Source organism: Glycine soja, chromosome 14, assembly GCF_004193775.1.
Source record: "Glycine soja cultivar W05 chromosome 14, ASM419377v2, whole genome shotgun sequence".
In the NCBI taxonomy this organism is placed as follows: Eukaryota; Viridiplantae; Streptophyta; class Magnoliopsida; order Fabales; family Fabaceae; genus Glycine; species Glycine soja.
The window spans coordinates 461504-480084 of record NC_041015.1 but is presented as its reverse complement, the minus strand read 5'-3'; the positions used below and the strand labels follow the sequence as shown (position 1 = coordinate 480084).

At 32.2% G+C, this 18581-nt stretch overlaps 4 protein-coding genes across 4 annotated transcripts; 2 read left to right on the top strand and 2 right to left on the bottom strand.

Moving 5' to 3' along the window:
* Positions 1 to 305: 305 nt before the first annotated feature.
* On the bottom strand, positions 306 to 2823 carry LOC114384633. Its single transcript, XM_028344341.1, has 2 exons — positions 2405 to 2823; positions 306 to 2089 (listed from the first exon to the last, which is right to left on the bottom strand). The coding sequence occupies exons 1-2, from the start codon at positions 2582 to 2584 to the stop codon at positions 1982 to 1984; spliced, it is 288 nt and encodes a 95-aa protein (XP_028200142.1). The 5' UTR covers positions 2585 to 2823; the 3' UTR covers positions 306 to 1981.
* A 522-nt stretch (positions 2824 to 3345) lies between these two features.
* On the bottom strand, positions 3346 to 5014 carry LOC114384289 (putative uncharacterized protein DDB_G0290521). The gene is made up of 2 exons (XM_028343950.1): positions 4927 to 5014; positions 3346 to 4188 (listed from the first exon to the last, which is right to left on the bottom strand). Exons 1-2 carry the CDS (start codon positions 4939 to 4941, stop codon positions 3658 to 3660), a joined length of 546 nt encoding a protein of 181 aa, XP_028199751.1. The 5' UTR covers positions 4942 to 5014; the 3' UTR covers positions 3346 to 3657.
* Positions 5015 to 11812: 6798 nt separating this feature from the next.
* LOC114383408 (rho GDP-dissociation inhibitor 1-like) lies at positions 11813 to 14065 on the top strand. Its single transcript, XM_028343081.1, has 5 exons — positions 11813 to 12224; positions 12323 to 12389; positions 12926 to 13144; positions 13239 to 13363; positions 13830 to 14065. Exons 1-5 carry the CDS (start codon positions 12024 to 12026, stop codon positions 13899 to 13901), a joined length of 684 nt encoding a protein of 227 aa, XP_028198882.1. The 5' UTR covers positions 11813 to 12023; the 3' UTR covers positions 13902 to 14065.
* A 2154-nt stretch (positions 14066 to 16219) lies between these two features.
* LOC114385171 (fasciclin-like arabinogalactan protein 7) lies at positions 16220 to 18346 on the top strand. Its single transcript, XM_028345174.1, has 2 exons — positions 16220 to 16436; positions 17338 to 18346. The coding sequence occupies exon 2, from the start codon at positions 17393 to 17395 to the stop codon at positions 18161 to 18163; it is 771 nt and encodes a 256-aa protein (XP_028200975.1). The 5' UTR covers positions 16220 to 16436; positions 17338 to 17392; the 3' UTR covers positions 18164 to 18346.
* The last annotated feature ends 235 nt before the right edge of the window (positions 18347 to 18581 follow it).

Here is an 18581-nt window from a genome sequence, read left to right as displayed (position 1 = left end):
CTTTTAGTAATAGAATGATAGCAGTAGAAGTAGAGTATATTCCTTCACCTATCATGTTACCTATACATTTGCATAAATAGTTTGACTAAGCGTTTTTTCAATAAAATCTTATCACGTGAAGATTTATACTATAAATTTACTCTTGAAACTTATTGGAATAAACTTGAACAAAAAACTTATTGATAAATTGCACCTATGAGTTCATTGAATAAGCTAAAAAGAGCATGAGTTGTAAATTATTTTACATAAGTTCAAATAAACTCCCTATAGTATTTAACATGATTCAAGATACGAACAGCACATTGTTTTGCCGATTATTAATATTTACTCAGAGATCTCAAACATTCTATTAATCAGCTATTCATATATAGCTACGTAGTATACAAGAACAAATAGACATTCAGAGGCTATACAATACAAGTAAAGAAAAGAACGTTACAGAAGGGTAAAGTAAATAGCACAAGTTTTTTCTCGTAATGAGATTGATTGATTTCTTCAGAGCCCCATGAAGGCGATGTTTAGCCAGTTCCAGTTCCCATCCAAGTGAAGCAATGAAGGTGCTCAAAAAATGCCGAAAGCATGATACAATATAAAGTAATTCAATAACGACAATGGATTCCCTCTAACTACCAATGTTTCTCAGACGTTTCAGCACATCTTTTTCACCAGTGAGTTGCCAAACCAAAGCTTTGAATTAACCAGAAAAATTCAAACTTCATGGTAAAATAAAACGAAACCAATATAGTAAAGAATACTGAAGCCATATATACTTATATGATAGAATTTCTAAATCTAAGTTCCCCTATGCGATTAACACAATTTCAGTGCAACGACACATTAGAGCAGATTGAATCATTATCCTAGATATCAATAATTCATGATGTTCCAATTATGTATTCGATCAAGTACTAAAGTAGTAACATACACAAACATATAGGGAAGCTACTAATTCTTTAATATGCAACATAAGGTCTGAAATAAATTCTTACTATTGGTATAATCATGACAATCATGAAGGCCAATCCTCAAATTTGTTTCCCATTCTTTGTTGAATTCCCTTGCTATTTCCACAGCATCCGCCTCTGCCTTTGAATATCCAACAAGCCAACATTTGTTTCTTGGCAGAACAGTCCCTAGGAATATAAACAGAGGTCGTGATTTGATTAAGGTAAAAGTAAAAACATTTATGGAAAGAAAATTCAATCGGAAAATTCAAAAGCTGCACAAATAAATCAGTCCAAAATGGTCAAACTTGTTGTCTCAAAAGGTTGACTTTATAATGTCATGTCAGAAGAACTAAATGCCCCAAGAATCAAATTCATGATGCTGAAGCTCCCACTCATCCAATATTGCAGCACAGAAATTTTTTTCTTCTTCCATATCATGAGAACAGACTGCATCACATACTTCCACTGATGATAACAGAGGCCTAGAAGGAAACTACACAAATAACAAAAAAGCTCATATGATGAAGCAAATTATTGCAACATCCACAGAGAACATAAAGACATTCACATTGCGATTTGTGATATAGTTTATGTCCATCTGCAATCACAATCTTGTATAACATCATTGACAGGCAATGGCATAATTGCTATTTCCATACAGTGTGTAAACATATAAACCATGTTTTTGTATTAGCATTTAGCATGAAACGAGAAGACATATAACATTATATCAAAGTCAAATGTAAGTTGGAGCAAGTATGTGTCACCTATTCTGAAGAGCAACAACCAATAAAAGCATGAATGCTTCTTGTGAGGTTGTGTGTCCATGTTTATATGTTTTAAGGGTATAAGGCTGTATGTATTTGTGGCATGTGAAAGACGACAACAACATTATTATACTGCCTGTGGTAAACAAATATTCAGTAGCTTTTATTTCAAGATTTTGTATACGATAGCAGTTTACACTTGATCATGCATGCACAATCTCGGTAATTAATACATTCAGAAGAAGTTAACTTTCTGGAAACGCGAGACTAGTAATCTCGGTAATTGATCTCACCCGGCACTGCTCTACCATTTAGAGCCGCTAGTGCCACATATATATCTTCAGGATCTTTTGGTTGAAAATCAAAACCCAGAACCTGAAAAAAACATTGTCATTGTGATTAGGTTAGAACTCAACCTTGAAAATAGACAGGGAAACATAAGAAGAACTAAGTCGCAGTCATAAGTCATATGAAATTACAGAAACAAAAAAAGTCCAACTTTACTATTCCTAATAAGCAGTAAATTTAATTACACAAATTACAAAAGATTGGTTGAATTGAATTTTGAGGAAAGTGAGACTTTACACAGACCAAGAACTATATTGAACTTATCCATGAATTGAAGGGGTAATTCAATTACAAGTACTAGTAAGTACAAATAAATATAAGAGAGGATCCATAGAAATTTACCTGAGAAGGTGAAGAGGGTTTGATGATGACCATGAAATGCTGGAAATCCCAGAAATTGAGGGAGTAAGCAGCAGACATAAGCAACTGGGGTGGTCTCTTTGTAGCCCTTAGAGGCATTGCTGCCGCATACACTTCATCTCTTCCTCTTATCATTGCTGAGTTCCAAAACAACGATACCATTTTTCTCTCACAAAGCCAAATTCTATATAGATTAAAGACGCACACAACACAGCACAGCACTCAACTCAACTCAACTCTATCCGCTTCAGCTTTTGTATGACAGAGACAGACAACTGGCTCAAATTGCATGTTCATATATATGGGGAAGAACATATCCAATATTCAAATTTTGCTCTAAGGTTACAAACATGCTTTTAAATAAGTTAATACTAAATGTGTTTGAGTAGTAAGTTAGAGTGAAGAAGCCTCATACTATTTTTACTATTTATTTAAGCGTACAATGATAACAATAAAATTTAAATCTCTAACATATTATGTGAATTATTCAAACTCTTCATTATTAGACGGATTCATATTAGATAAAAATAAATTAAGCATATATATGTGAGAAGGACTTACATGTCTTGATCTTACATTGAATGCCGTGTGAAGGTACATATGTTTCCCTCATGTCATAATAATTGATGGAGATCTATTTGGACTTTGCAGCCTGATTTATTCTTATCCCTAAGTGGCAGTCGCTAAGTAGTAGTTGTTACCTCTACTTTTAATCTCGCATTTATGCATTCCATTACTACTATGAAAGAGAAATTGACTGGAAAGTAATTTAAAGCGCCAGTACAACAGATCTATATCCAGTTTTATGGTAAAACTCGCAAACCAGTATTAGATGCACCTCATTACTATTGGATGTATCTTCTTAACCTGATTCATATATCTATATGGAACACAAAGTTACTAAGGGACGTGAACAAATCATATAAATAATCTACATATTTATTTGAACAAAGAAAGTTACCCTACATGCAGAATCACACAATAAGGACCATAATATACTTCTATTCATTGGATCAGAGCTCACAGTACATAAACAGATCGAAAGAGTACATGCCATGTGGTCCTTGTACTGATGGTTGGCATTCGTAAACTTAAGTGGGTCATCACTCATTCCTAGCTAGACATTTTATTAGATCACTAAACAAAGAAAAGAAAAAACATGGAGCAACAAGACATTATGGCATGATGCAACTAAAACAGTCACATAAACTGCACATTTCCCCTCTTCACTTTCTTTACTCAGTCTTCTCAGTTGGAGCCTCTGTGTCTGTGACTGTGACCTCCTCGCTCTTCTCAGCTTCTGCTTCTGCTTCTGCAATCACTTCCTCATCTTTCTTTTCAGCTGGCCCTTCTTTCTCCTCCTCGCTTTTCTCTGCCGGGGCTTCTGTGTTAGCCTCTTCCTTAGCTTCAGCCTCAGTTTCTTTCTGTGTTTCTGTCACTGCTTCTGCAGCTTCTGGTGTCTTAACCTCAGTAGGATCATCATTTTCTTTTGTTTCCTCAGGAGCTTCTTGCTTCAAAGTTTCCTCTTCTGTCTTCTCAACTGTTGGCTCTTCTGTGACAGTTCCAGACACAACTTCAACCGAGGGCTTGTCTTCTGAAGCTGCAGGTTGTGGGGCCTCAGTACTTTCCTCCTTTGTTTGCTCAGTGACGACATTTTCTGGTGTTGGTGTTGGAGTCTCAACAACTTCTTCTGTGTTCTTCTTCTCATCAGCCTTCAATGATGCCTCTTTTGTGTCCTCTGGGAGGGAAACCTTTGCTGACACAACCTACAATTTCGTATTCCAACAGACAAAGACATATTCGGATGAAAATTCATATTTTGTTTATTAGAATTCCAACTAGAACTCTGCTGAGATAAAAACTTAATAAGGTGGTGGACATGCGGTTTAATTTAAACACTTCTTACTCTTCTTTACTTTGTAACTATTGGTTAATGTATCACTTCTCATAGTTGTAGCAATATATATTATATAAGGATAAAATTTCAAAGCTGTCAGATTAATATAGATTTAATACGTCTTTTAATACTCGAACAAATATGACTGATGGAAAAGGCATATAATTCGTGTGGCTTCTGTGTCTGATGACAAACTAATTGAAATTTGCATTCAGCTACTTTGTACTTTTCTATACAATTTTCTGAGGAAAACAAGTATACGAACTCTTTTTGACAAAGCTATATATATATTGATAAGATGCCAAGTGCCTGCTGTCATTTTACTGAATTTAATTAATTAGGTGACAAGAATTTCAGGAAAAAAAATGACAGTTGGAGTATTGAAGCTAAAGAAATGAATAACTTCCTGTCTAAGATAACAGAGAAGCAAGGGTATGATGATAAAAAAAATTAAAAAAAAAACGAAGCAAGGATATGGTTGAGATCAAACTGAAAATAAAAGAAATTGATTCCAAATTAAAATTAACATAAGGGAATTTATTTGCGGGTTCTGAACTGAGCAACCATGTGAGTTAGAGTAGAGTAGCAAGTATTTTAGTAGAGTTACCTCAACAGTGGCCATTGGAATACCAAAGAAAATGTAACTGATTGAAAAGAAGCAGAGTTGAGAGTGATATAGAAAACTAAAAGCTTTAGATGAAAGGAAATGAGCATTAAGAGTGGTTTATATAGAGGTAAAGGCCTCAAGTTGATCAAAGAAACGGAGAGGTGGGGACACTTCAAGAATCTTGGGATTTGACGCATCCTTCACTGAATGTTAATAAGCTTGTTTGGCAATAATGGTGACAAAGGCTTAGAGATGAGGTTATATTATTATTTTATAATGGTTATTTCAGATCTCCTCTACTGGGAGGCTGAACAATGGAGCACGATTTTTCATTGAGATCGTCATTCTTTTGGTTCTAACATTCTGTGCTTTGTGCAGTCGGATTTACAGGGGGATTTACCAAATTCAATGCATGGTTATTCAATCATGATTTACTGGTAAAATAATAAAAACTGCAATGTGCTTAAAACAAAAAACAAACGGTTCTTTTAGCTAATTTAACAGTAAATAATACTGTAGTACATTTCTTATGTACAACTCAAATTCATCTTTGAGAAATTTAACGGCAGGATACTCAAATTATAAGTGTACCTACGTTGGGTAGATAGGTAATTTTCTTCTTGTGTAAGTCTCCTGGATGATCTCCTTTCTTCTTCAAATAATGTTCGACAATCCAAAGGATAGAATACCTACAACAGACACTTTAACGCTCAAGTAAAATCTTGATCGATAGCAATAAATATGGATTATAAATAAGAATGAATAGTAATTTTACCTTAATATTTGCGTAATTATTTATACACACTTTAGTGGAGCTTGAACCTATGTACCATTTCTCAAGATGACCTTTTTAGCTAACGTATCTCTAATTATCATTAGGGAGTTGAATTCTCCACTAATGCTTGTTTATTAGCTAATTTAGATAGTCTTACCTTTAAATAAGCAATCATAAGTGAGGTGAGAGTGTTTGGTATTCAGTCATGCCAAATACTCGTACATTATCGTACACCTGGTACTAGCATGAACATAACAATCTTTGAAGAATATGAGAACAATAGTGTCCGAATATTCAATATGATTGAATACCTAACACTTCTAGAGAGTATACTTCAATGTACTAAAGGTTTTACTAAAGATATTTTTGGACATACGACTAGGCCAAATGCCTATTCGATTGATAACAATTATTATAAGGGTGACAAGATGATAACATGAATAAATATCTTTAAAAATTTACTAAGAAAGATTAATGACAGAAAAAATGGTTACCAAAATAGTACAAATCATGTATAGAAAGATTTGATTGGAGGTGAATTCTAGGGTGCGAAAGTGAAACTTCTTTCGCACCCTACCCTATGTAAGTTTACAAAAAAAGGTAGCAGTCATTTGAGTCCATCCAATTTAATAATAAAAAAATTGAATGGACCAGATTTGATGATGACAACCGAATTGAGAGGTCGCTCCTACGGTCACTATTCTTCCCTCCCCCCTCCTTCCTCCCTCCCCCTCTACCCGTGGTGATGTCGAAGAGACAAGATCTCCGGCGATAGCAGTTTTGGTTGTGGTGGCGGAGGATCCCGCCAGGAGAATCGCGATTTTTGCCATAACTTGCGTGTCGTGGTTCTGGAAGGGCTTTTCTTCGTTTTTCGTGTCAGCCTTGTGCTAGTTGGAGAAACAAGAGGCCCTTACGGTTACGATGAAAGAAAACAATTCCAAGGTGCCCAAGTTCTTCAACGCGTTTGAGTTTATTTCGTCCATGTCTTTCGGGTTTGACCTCTTGGGGATGTTCGAGAGCAAGAGCAAAAATAGTTTTTTGGTACGAATATTATGACGCTTTTGATTTCACCAGTCTATGAATATGATCGTACATAATAAATATAGGTGAAAGTTACAACTAAGAAACTATTTTTTACTAGTGTTTAAAAAATACTATTTCAAGTGATAGCTCAATAAACGCTAAAAATTACTAAAAAAATATTAAAAAATTTATTTACCAATCAATTAAATAATATTTTTAATCAATAAAAACAAATAGAAGTTAATTAAAATATTTTCTCTAGCATAATCATTATTAGCTATGAAAATTAAATTTACGTATGTAAGATGGGAGTATTAGGTTATTATGTGTATCTTCTCCCGGCAATCCTCTCTCGTTCCATCTCGTCTTTCTATTTCTCTATTTTCTATGTACTTTTTTTCATTTTTTTTCCTCTCTTCATTCTTTGTGCGCTTCTAATTTTATTTTTTGTGCTGGAGAGACAATAGGGGCAAGAGAGGATCCAATTTCATTATGTTAGGGTCGATCCTTAGCCTAAGTCAATGGAGTGATGACCTTGTATTCAAAATTGAGAGGTTTAAAATAATATATATATATATATATATATATATATATATATATATATATATATTTATAATCATGCAATATTTTTTTCTAATATTATTTTGTTATTTTTATGAATAAATTAAATCACTATCTCGTGTTATGTCTTCTTTTCTATATCTAAACTAAAATAGACATGCAATTATAAAGTATTACTCACTTGATTACTGATTTTTTTTCTTTCTAATGTATGACATTCACAACTTCATATAAAATGATTTTATATCTAATTGTCACATATATGTAGTGGAAATATAATAATGCGTAGACTTAAATGTTTATTTTTTGAACAAGATAAAAATTACAAAACAAAACTTAAATTTTGAATTTTATATTAAAGTAATTGACGTGCATATTTTAGTTTTAGAGATTTTTTTTTTAAAAAAAATTACTTTCAAGAATTAATATTGTAGTTTGAACCCTGAAATCTGTTCTAATCCCGAAAACTCTCTTACTCGCCTCACCTAAACTTTTGTAAAAAGAAAAAGAATTGAAACGATATTTAACCCTTTAAAAAATTTGCATGAGATGAATTTTTTACACATTTCCTCAAACAACAAAATTAGACATGAACAAAATTAGATTTAAACATTTTATCTCTTTTAGGCTATGTTTGGTTTGTCAGTGCAGAACTCCAAACTCACAATAAGCTCATTTTGGTGACTTGTTTAGTTACTCTCAAAATATGTTTATACCATGAAAATTTTGTTCAAAAACTAATTTTTTAAAAAATAAAACTTGAATTGCTTTTTTAACTCAAACCTATACTTACAAACCTGACTCCAAACCTGCTCTACTTTTTGGGGGACAGAAACAGAATAAACCAAAATTATTCCTGGTCTGCATCTTGTTATGCCTACTTGTCTACTGCACATTTTTTATCTGGTTGAAATACGAGCGGTTGAATAAGTCTTTACTCAACAGCTGAGAAGAAAAGAAACGGTGATGAACCGTCAAATTTTTGGATATACATGCAGAAATATTACGAGACAGACATGAGAAGCTCGAAAATCCACCTTCGTATTCAATGAATGTCCCAAATTCACAGTGTATTAATCCTTATTGATGCTGATATGACAAAGTTTTATACAAGTACATTATTTTGTATGAGTTTCGTAGCACTTACATACACACTCACTGCTAAATAGTTATAAGTATGTTATATATACACAACCAGAAACAATACAAATAGATATAAATAAACGTAAATAACAATAACATGCATGTTAGCTTTCGAGTTTGGGAAGTCTTAAATTATAGTCATAATTTGAATAAAAACTTATCTTTAATTCAAATCACGATTCTAGGTTTTCAATCTGAAAATAACTACGACTTACCGGATATTTATTATAAATAATTATGATATATATATATATATATATATAAATTGTAAATATTCTAGCATCGCTGTAAAGTGTAAACTGTAAATTTATTGGTTAGCAATAATTTTATATTTTTATTTTTGGGTTTGCAGTGGAATGAAATCTTTCATCGATCCCAAACAAACAAATAAATTAATGAAGAAGAGACCGTACGGTAGCTGGCACCATAACTATCTATCTGGGCCTTGGTCAGCTTGTGGTCCATTGGATCAAAGTGGGCCCTGCAAGGAGATTCATATATGGGCCCATCAGATCACACCGACCACGTAGTAGTCGTTTTGTGGCTGCTTTCTCTTTTTGATGCTGATGTGATTATGAGAATGAGACTATAATGGCAAAATCAAAATAGATGAATAATCATGCCACCATTGAAATGTTGTGTGTGCTAATTGCCAACGGGAAAAGTTTTGTCACACACTACTATTTATTCTCAACAATAAATAAATGTCAAACTAGCTATACGATTGTGATGACGGGAATAGAGTGTGTCTCTCTGCTCCCCATTCTCATTTATCTTCATTTGTTTCTTCAATTCCATAAAACCAAACAATCAACATATAAAAATGAGAACTATCCGAACTTTATTAAATTGAAACTTTTTATTTACATTTATGTCCTAAATTCGAGATCTTAAGCATAAAAATCGTAACCCACAACACAGAATTGTCGATCCTACTGCAGAGGATTTGTTTGCCTCCAACTCCAAAATAGAATGATGAGGCCTAAGAATAACAATTTGTGTATCACATCACCATTCACGTTGGAATTATTTACCTAACAACCACACACATAACATCTGGTAGCTGTAAATCTGGCAACAGACACCTGAAAAAAAAAAGTTTCTTGCAAAATGTGTTTGTCCGAGGTATGAAAAGGTGCAAATAATGTCTTAGTCAAAACACTAGGCAACAATCCCATCTTTCTTAATATGTTGCTGACATCATGACTGTGCATTTCTGCAATCCGAGAGTAACAAAAAATGAAACAAAACAAACATAAAATCAATGTTTGTTTTTTTAGCAAAATAAGGCTCGTAAGTAACCTTTTACTTTTATGCTCCACAAGTAAATCATTTTAATGAAATTATCATCAATACTTTTTATGATAGAGTATATGAGAATCCGTGATACAAGTATTTTAGGTACCCTTTGATAAATTTTGGATGCAGTTTAGTGGGCTGTCTGCTATCTTGCGTGGAAATGCCCATGATATTGACACCATCTTTTTGCTCTTCACACTCTCCACTCTTTTTTTTTTATATTCTCAAAATATCTCTTTTTCCTCTCACCTTGTCAAAATTTCCCTATTACACTACCTATTTGGTTCATCTATCTATAATTCTATATACATACATAAGTAAACTTCACTTGAACCTTGAGAGTCGTCAAATCAAAATTTTAACTCACAATAATTGTTAATCTAATCCAGTTATATAGCCTTGATTTCAATATTTTTGCATCAGATCAAAACTTTAATTTCACATTAATCATTGATATGATTCAAAACAATTAACAACTATATATATTTTATAAAAATTATACTATGTCAACAAATTTAAAATAAATTTTAATTTTGATAATAAATGCATTTGAAAATTACTACATATTAATATTATACCAACAATAAATAAAATAAACAACAAATTTTAACAATTACCTAGTATTATAATTCTTATTTATTATTTTTATATTCTTTTTTATTTATATTTTTCATATAAGAAAAATAGACTTGAAAATAAAAAAAAATGCTTGATCATGTTTTTTCTCTTAATATTTATTTTTATTATTTGAATAAAAATATACTCTTAGGATACAATAAATAGCAACACAAGTGATTTAGATAAAAAGAAGATTTACAAAAATATTTTAAGAGTATTTTTTTTTACTATATTTCTCATTGACTCATGTACATCTGTTGGATCGATTGACAAGTGCACAAAATTGTCTCATGTATTAAAGTTAAAACGAAAGTTGAAATGTCGAATTCACAGGAACTTTATTTGTACTTAAATAGGTGAATATATAATTTTAAAGCAATAAATAAATTAGTTTAAAAGGTTGTGAAGAAAACAGTAATTTAAATTAAAATAAACAAGAGAGAAAAACAGACATAAAAGCAAATTAATTGATTATAACGGAAAAGATGAAAAAAACTAATATTATTGCATAAGTTATTTCAGAAGATGAGAATGTTGGGAACTGTGACTACTAGAGCTATTCTTGATGTAATGTTAATAATTTTTTATTTATGATTATTGTAACTTTTGGTAAGAAATTGTATTCTCTTGAATTTTTTTATATGTTTTCCTTCTTCTCTCTTCTCCTTTTATAGATGCAGGTTAGTGCAACCCTCACATTAAGTGCGGTTGTCACGCTTAGTGAGTATGACGGTAAGCTCGCGCTTAGCGTGTGATGTGTGCTAAGCAGACCTTCACATTTCAAACTTCTCTCGACTTCCTGACGTTAAACATTCGTTGTTCGTTAAGCATCTTCATCGTGTTTGGCACCTAAAATGTGCTGAGAGAGCAATTTCATATCTTCAATTTTTCTTCTTTAGGTTTTACTTTGTTTTTCTAAGCCAATTATTCACCAATCACGATAAATTAACAACTTTTAACACTTTCTTCACCAAAACTTAAATGATGTTAAAATTTCAATTATTCACATAAAAATGAAGAATTAAAAAAAATTAACAATTCATACATTTTCTAATCTCAAAATATACCTATAGATAACAATAATTAATATCATCTTAGTTAAAAAGGTTATATTTCCAAAGTGATTCTTATTTGTCAGTAAATAGTAAGATAATTTTTTAATCCTAAAAATTACAAAATTGAAATGAAAATTCACCATTTTTGGTCTCCTTATCAATGGAGTCTATAACTCAATATATATATATATATATATATATATATATATATATATATATATATATATATATATATTACCATGTCATGATGTCAGTAACATTTACAGAGATTTCGGATCACCACATGACCATTTCTGAAAATTAGCCATAAATTTATCTCTCTTCCCGAAATATTGATCAACAAGACAAACAAGCCATTTTTCCTTTGCCATCCCTTGCCTTTTTTTGCTTCAGGTTATTGATCGTTGTTGGGTTTTGCGAGACACAAACTATTATTGCTTTTTTCAGTTTCACTAATCCCTTCAAAACATTATTTTTGCATTGTTGCCTTACGTAGTCTTGGTTGCTTAATTATATCCATTTGTTTGTTTGTTGGGATTTTTTTGGTCATATTATTGTTGTTCCCTGTGACGGTTGATGAGTTAACCACCTTCCCTGTTGGAGCTGTTTCAAGTTCCAAGAAGATGGGGTTCGATGAAAACAAAGAAACCGGAGAGAAAAGTGATCATGCAAATGAAGAACATTATAAAAGTGAAGGCGAGCCCTTGAGCAGGCACGTGAATGAGTCCTCTATCCATGCAACTGAAGATGAGGAGGATGAAGTTGGATCCAAATTACAATTGGGTCCTCAGTGCACTCTTAAAGAGCACCTTGAGAAAGATAAGGTTTGTTTATTTGCTGGAATTTATCGTCATGTCATGTTTCATGCTTCATTCCTTATTGATTAATTCTCTTTTCCATTTCTTTTTTTGGTTGAATATAGGATGATGAGAGTTTAAGAAGATGGAAGGAACAACTACTTGGAAGTGTGGATGTGAACAATGTTGCAGGTTTATATATCACTTAATTAATTTTTCCCTTACAAGCATTTTTTTTTATTGTATTCAGAAGAATCAGAACACATTAGACATTTGACTTATTCTGTTCAAGTTGGTCGGACTATTGCGCAAGCATGAAAGCTTGTAATATTCAAATTGACATTATATTTTATTTCTAAAATTAATATAAGGCTATGTTATTAGTTATTACGGCTTAAATAATAATAATAATAATAATAATAATAATAATAATAATAATAATAATAATAATAATAATAATAGCAATAATAATAAATGTAACTGTTGACTTATGCAACTACAGGGAAGATTAACATGAGGAACCATGAAAATTGGCATTTTCTGTTCATGTAATTAACAGTTTGAGGAATCATAATATTCACTATAGTCCATTAAAACTTCAAAACTAGTAGTTGGGATTTTTGTTTTGTGAATAATAATAGGAAGATTTCTTTTGTGTATGTTTATTATATATATGTTCTATTTTTCTAAACCTGTATCAATTATTACGTTAATCTTTTTCTTTCCAGAAATTCTGGACCCTGAAGTGAATATTACTTGTTTGTCTATCATCTCTCCTGATAGAGATGACATTGTTCTTTCCATTCCTGAGAATGGGAATCCAAAGGGTTTATGGTTTACTCTTAAAGAAGGTTGTCATTACCGCTTGAAATTCACCTTCCATGTGAGCAATAATATTGTGTCTGGCTTGAAATACACCAATACTGTTTGGAAGACTGGTGTCAAAGGTAAGTTTTTTTTTGTGCCAAATCTATTTCAAATTAAACTAGTAACATGCAAAATAAACTTGTTCAAGCATTCTTATAACAATTCTAATTTCAGTGGATAGCTCAAAAGAGATGCTTGGAACTTTCAGCCCTCAGGCAGAGCCTTACACACATGAGATGCCAGAAGAAACCACACCCTCTGGGCTATTTGCAAGAGGATCATATTCTGCAAGATCAAAGGTAATATTACTTCTAAATACATTGAACTTGATTGTACAAATATACACATGCACTCACACTCACAGTTTCATAATTGGATTATATATATTCCTCTTAAATAGTCACGCTATCATGGTATTGTCAATTCAGTTTATCACTTCCATAATTTTCCATTTATTTCTTTCATTCTTTCCTTATTTTTTGTAATGTTTCTTTATTAGAAGTGCCATATTGTCTGGCTTTAATATATTCTGGTGTTAGTTTCCTTGTACATGGATTACGGTCTGTAGTGGAGTCGAGGTTTGTTGGCCACCAACTTCTTGTGTTGTTCTTAATAGTATATATGGCATATCATCATAGTAATAAAATTTGAAGTGGTGCTTCACTGCATACTATGGCATAGAATAAAATTTGTATTTTCTTCTATTGTTGTATGATAATGAATTAATGATTCAACCATATACTATCATATTTTTTCTTTTTGCAGTTTCTTGATGATGACAACAAATGCTACTTGGAGATCAACTATACTTTTGATATTAGGAAGGAATGGGCTTGAACGAAGATGGCAATATACCCAATTTGCATCTGCAATAGTAATTCTTATTTATTTAGTCAAATATTTTTTTATTTCTATTGTATTGACTTGAGAAATTCAGATAATATATGTTAGGTACTAAATTCATGTTTGTACTAAAATATATTTTTTTGGTATTGACTAAAAGAGACAGAGACAAAGAGGACTCTTTTGTAACTTTCCCAATAAAAGTGCCCTAGTTGTCAACTTTTTTAGTTTTTATATCTCTTCTCAGCTTCATTACTTTTGCCAATCTAAATTTGCGACACAATAATCTTTTTACTAGTCCGGTTGCTTGAGTTTTGAATGTAATTTGAAGTATGTGGGCCGGACTTTTCAACCAATGAGGAGTGAAAATGGAAAAAATAATCTATTTTATTGGGCTACTATAATTCCGGATAAGCAAATTCATAAAAGAAAAAAAGTTATATTACAGATTAACAAATCCGGAAATTAGATCTGATAAAAAAAAAAAGTGCAAGAAGGAGGAAGACACAAGAAGGGAATGAAGGGTGAGATATAATGGGGAATAAAGTCGAATGTGCAGGAAATAAGGTTTAAGAGAAAAGAGAAGGGTAATTTGAGAATATTTAAAATAATGAGGATGCAAAGATGTAAAAAATAAGAAATTGAAACAAAATAAGTCTTTTTTTATGGGTTAGGTTGATCCATCATTTCTTTTAAAAAATAAAATAAAAATAAATAAATTATTTTATTTGTCTTAACTTTTTTCCGAATTTGATTATCAAATATAATTAAAAAAACATGTTATTAAACTAGTAAATCATAAAAAAGGTAAGTATTAAATGTAATTTAAAAAATTAATTGGTTAAATGGATTGGATTATACAAGTTGAAAATCCCTATCCAACTCAACCTATTTGGACTTGTTATATAAGTCAAATTATTGGATTGAATTTGTTTTTAACACCTTAATGTTGGTCTCTTACCTTTGTCAATCAACAAATGACCGATGTCTTATTTTTTAGGTTAGTAGTACTCGCGTTATCCATCGGTAGTTACCGTTTTCTAACCACTTTTGTTGCATTTGCTGATTATACTTGAATACATAATTTTTTCTAACATTATTACAGACCGTTTTTTTTTTTTTTAAGAAAACATTACTACAGTCCGTCAGAATTGCATCTAATGATGATTTTGTAGATAGGTTAGTGTCTTGGAAAATCAAAACGTGGTCCTATATATGCCTTGATGGTTACACAAGCCTAATCAATCAATTTAATAAATCTTGAGCACTAAGCCTATTACAAGTCTTAAATTGACAACCTACAAAAGATTATTTAATATGATTTTGCCCAACATCCATAATGTCCGTAATTATATACATATGGTATATTGAAATTATGAGTAATGAACTTTAACCATGAGCATTAGTTTTAATTTAATATTATGGAACAAAATTTAGTTAGTTAAACTTAACATAATTTTTTTTCTCCATCACATATACCTTACAAGAAATAATTTTAGTTGAGTCGAATATGATTATTATACATGATAAAATCATTCTATTAAATATTTAAAATTTGAATTCGAAACTTTTGATTAAATTGAAATAAATCATCACCCGTTAATTCATGTGTTTCATGATGACAAAAAAATTTTAATTATTGTGAAACAATATAGTTTGAGGACTTAAAGAGTTAAAGAGAAATGCAAGAAAGAGATTATAAAAAAAACTTGATCTCACCTTTATTTTTCATAGTTATGGAAGCTCCGTGCACTTTTTGTTTTATAGAGAAAACAAGTTTATTTTATTTCATGCTAGTCACCACATCTTTTATTGTAGTCCTGTGCATTTAATAATTAATATCAAGGCAAATGATGATTTTGATTTCTATATATATAAATTGATAATAATTTAGTTTTTAAAAAAACAAATTAAATGTGTAAAAAATATAACAATTATGTATTATCGTATAATTTAATATTAAATTGAATCTTAAAAAATATAACTTAATATCAAATTAATTATTTAACGTTTTAATGTTACACGATTTTAAGAATTAAAATGATAATTTAATTAAAAAATAGTTTTCCATCGTAGATTTTGGGGCATGTGAAGAGTAGCATTGGTATGGTATGGCTAAACGTCAGCTTCATTTTTGGTGATGAAAATAAATAAACTAGAAATGAAGTAGAAACCATTTATGTATGTCGGTTAGCTATGTGATAAAATGGGGAGATGGAAAATGGTGGGGTAGAGTGCAAGGTTGGTCTATGATGGGTTAAAGAAGTAATTTAGTTAAAGCGGATATGGAAAGGCCACCATACAAGGAGAGAAAAAAAAGTGTGTTCCAGAGAAGCATTTCCCATTAAAGTATATTATGTCTTCACCAAAGAACCACCCTCAAGTTAGAAGCATCTCTTTGCTGTAGCTGTAGCCAATAGTAATACCCTTCCAGCTGGTATACGTACCCTCCATTCTATCTTTATATACCCTCCTTCCATTCTCATTCCTCGTCCTTCACATTCTCCTCTCTGAATTCCTCTTATTCAGGTCTGTGTGCTCTTCTATCTCAATATCTTTCCTTTCCTTTAATTTACTTTTGTTCTGAATGCCACTCATTTTATGGTTAGGTGCAAACTTTTAGCTTTTCTTGCCTTTTCACGTTTGAATGCCATTTTTGTCTCATGGGTGCTTGTGATTTTGGATCAGCTAGTCTAGATCTGTCTCTTTTCATTATGGGGCTCATGAAATTATGTGAATTCTGTTACTGTGTACTTGACTGGTGTAAGTCTAACTCACCTACATTTGGCTTGTGTTTGTCAACAAGTTAGAAGCTTTGTGGGGAAAATTAACTAGTCATGGATTCATTCCATTGGCACTGGTTGGGGGTGATGATTGATAGTTTCAGAAAAGAAAATAGAAAATCTTTCGACATTCATTTCATTAGGTTTCTGTGTCTGATCTCGAATTTAGCATTTGGAAATTTAGTCTTCTTGGAGTTCTGAATTTAACATTTTTCGGTAGTGTGAAGCAAAAGTAGCACATTTTAAGTGTTATCCGCTTCTATCAAATTGTTATAGTGTTCATATCATACTCGATCTGCATTTCCTTCTGCTTGCTTTGGTTCAATTCGCAATCCTAGATCTTACCTTATTCATTTCATATTCTGTTGAATATCTTATTATTTTTCTTTTGCTCCTCTATGTTAACTTTTTTAAGATCTGGTTCCAGCCATTATGTTAGTCTATTATTAGTAAGCTGTAGACAACTTTTTAGTGAGATGTAAAGAAGGTTAGGTGGAAAAAAATTGAGGGGTTTATGATTTTTTATTTATTGGAGATTGAGTTTGAACTGGGAGTTCATTTTTTATTCCCGCATTATTTAACTTTTTCACAGGTTGGTAGGTTTTGTTATGATAAGATCTAACCACTGTGGAGCTCTTTTCATACAGGAATTTGGAGAGTATTGATATATCAAGGTAGGATAAACCAGTAGCCAAGGAAGATATGGAGTTTTCTATGATTTTCATTGTTAGCAACATTATGCTGCTTTTCAGTTCAGCATTTGCCAAAACTGCTAGTCCTCCCTCTCTGAGCCCAACTCCAGCACCAGCCCCGGCACCAGACTTCGTGAACCTCACTGAGTTACTCAGTGTTGCTGGTCCGTTTCACACCTTCCTTGGATACCTTGAGTCCACTAAAGTGATTGACACTTTCCAAAACCAAGCCAACAACACTGAAGAAGGAATTACCATCTTTGTTCCTAAGGACAGTGCCTTCAATGCTATAAAGAAAACTACCCTATCCAACCTCACCTCTAACCAGCTAAAGCAAGTGATCCTCTTCCATGCCTTGCCACATTTCTATTCTCTGGCTGAGTTCACAAGCCTTAGCCAAACCAGCTCTACTCCCACATTCGCCGGAGGAGATTACACTTTGAATTTCACTGATGATTCCGGGACAGTGCACATTAATTCAGGATGGTCCAAGACCAGGGTGAGCAGTGCTGTTCATTCCACAGATCCTGTTGCAATATATCAAGTTGACAAGGTGCTACTCCCTGAGGCCATTTTTGGCACTGATATACCTCCTGCACCTGCTCCTGCACCAACTCCTGATATTGCCCCTGCTGCTGATTCTCCAACTGAACACAGTGCAGATAGCAAAGCATCATCTCCATCATCCACTCATGATGGCTCCTCTTCTCACAAGCTCATCAGCTATGGAATCTGGGCCAACCTTGTCTTGGCAACTTTTGGTGTGCTGGTGCTCTTCTGATGGCACTCTTCCTATTGAATATTTAATTTAGATTATGTTTATGTATCTACATTTGCTGCCACTTGCTTTGATTTGAATCCATTTTTTTGAACATAAGTGTTATTCAATGTATGTATGAATGTGATTTCTTCTATTATACTATTTTTTTGTTAAATCTCAGCATGCGGATGTCATGTTATGTTATGACTGTATCTACCTTTTTTGAGAGTTTTAATGCCGTCACTTAAAGTTAAAGTCTATTCCTAAAGTTGATTTTATTCCCTAGAGGGATGTTTCCGGAAATCAAATGATTTACAAGCTCTATTTACGGTAGCTGAAATTAAATTAAAGATGCGGATTTTATATTGGACCTTTTAACGTTCCAGCTCCTGAAGACCCGGTATTTTTCCTATCCTAGTGGCATGTGACAGGAGATGCC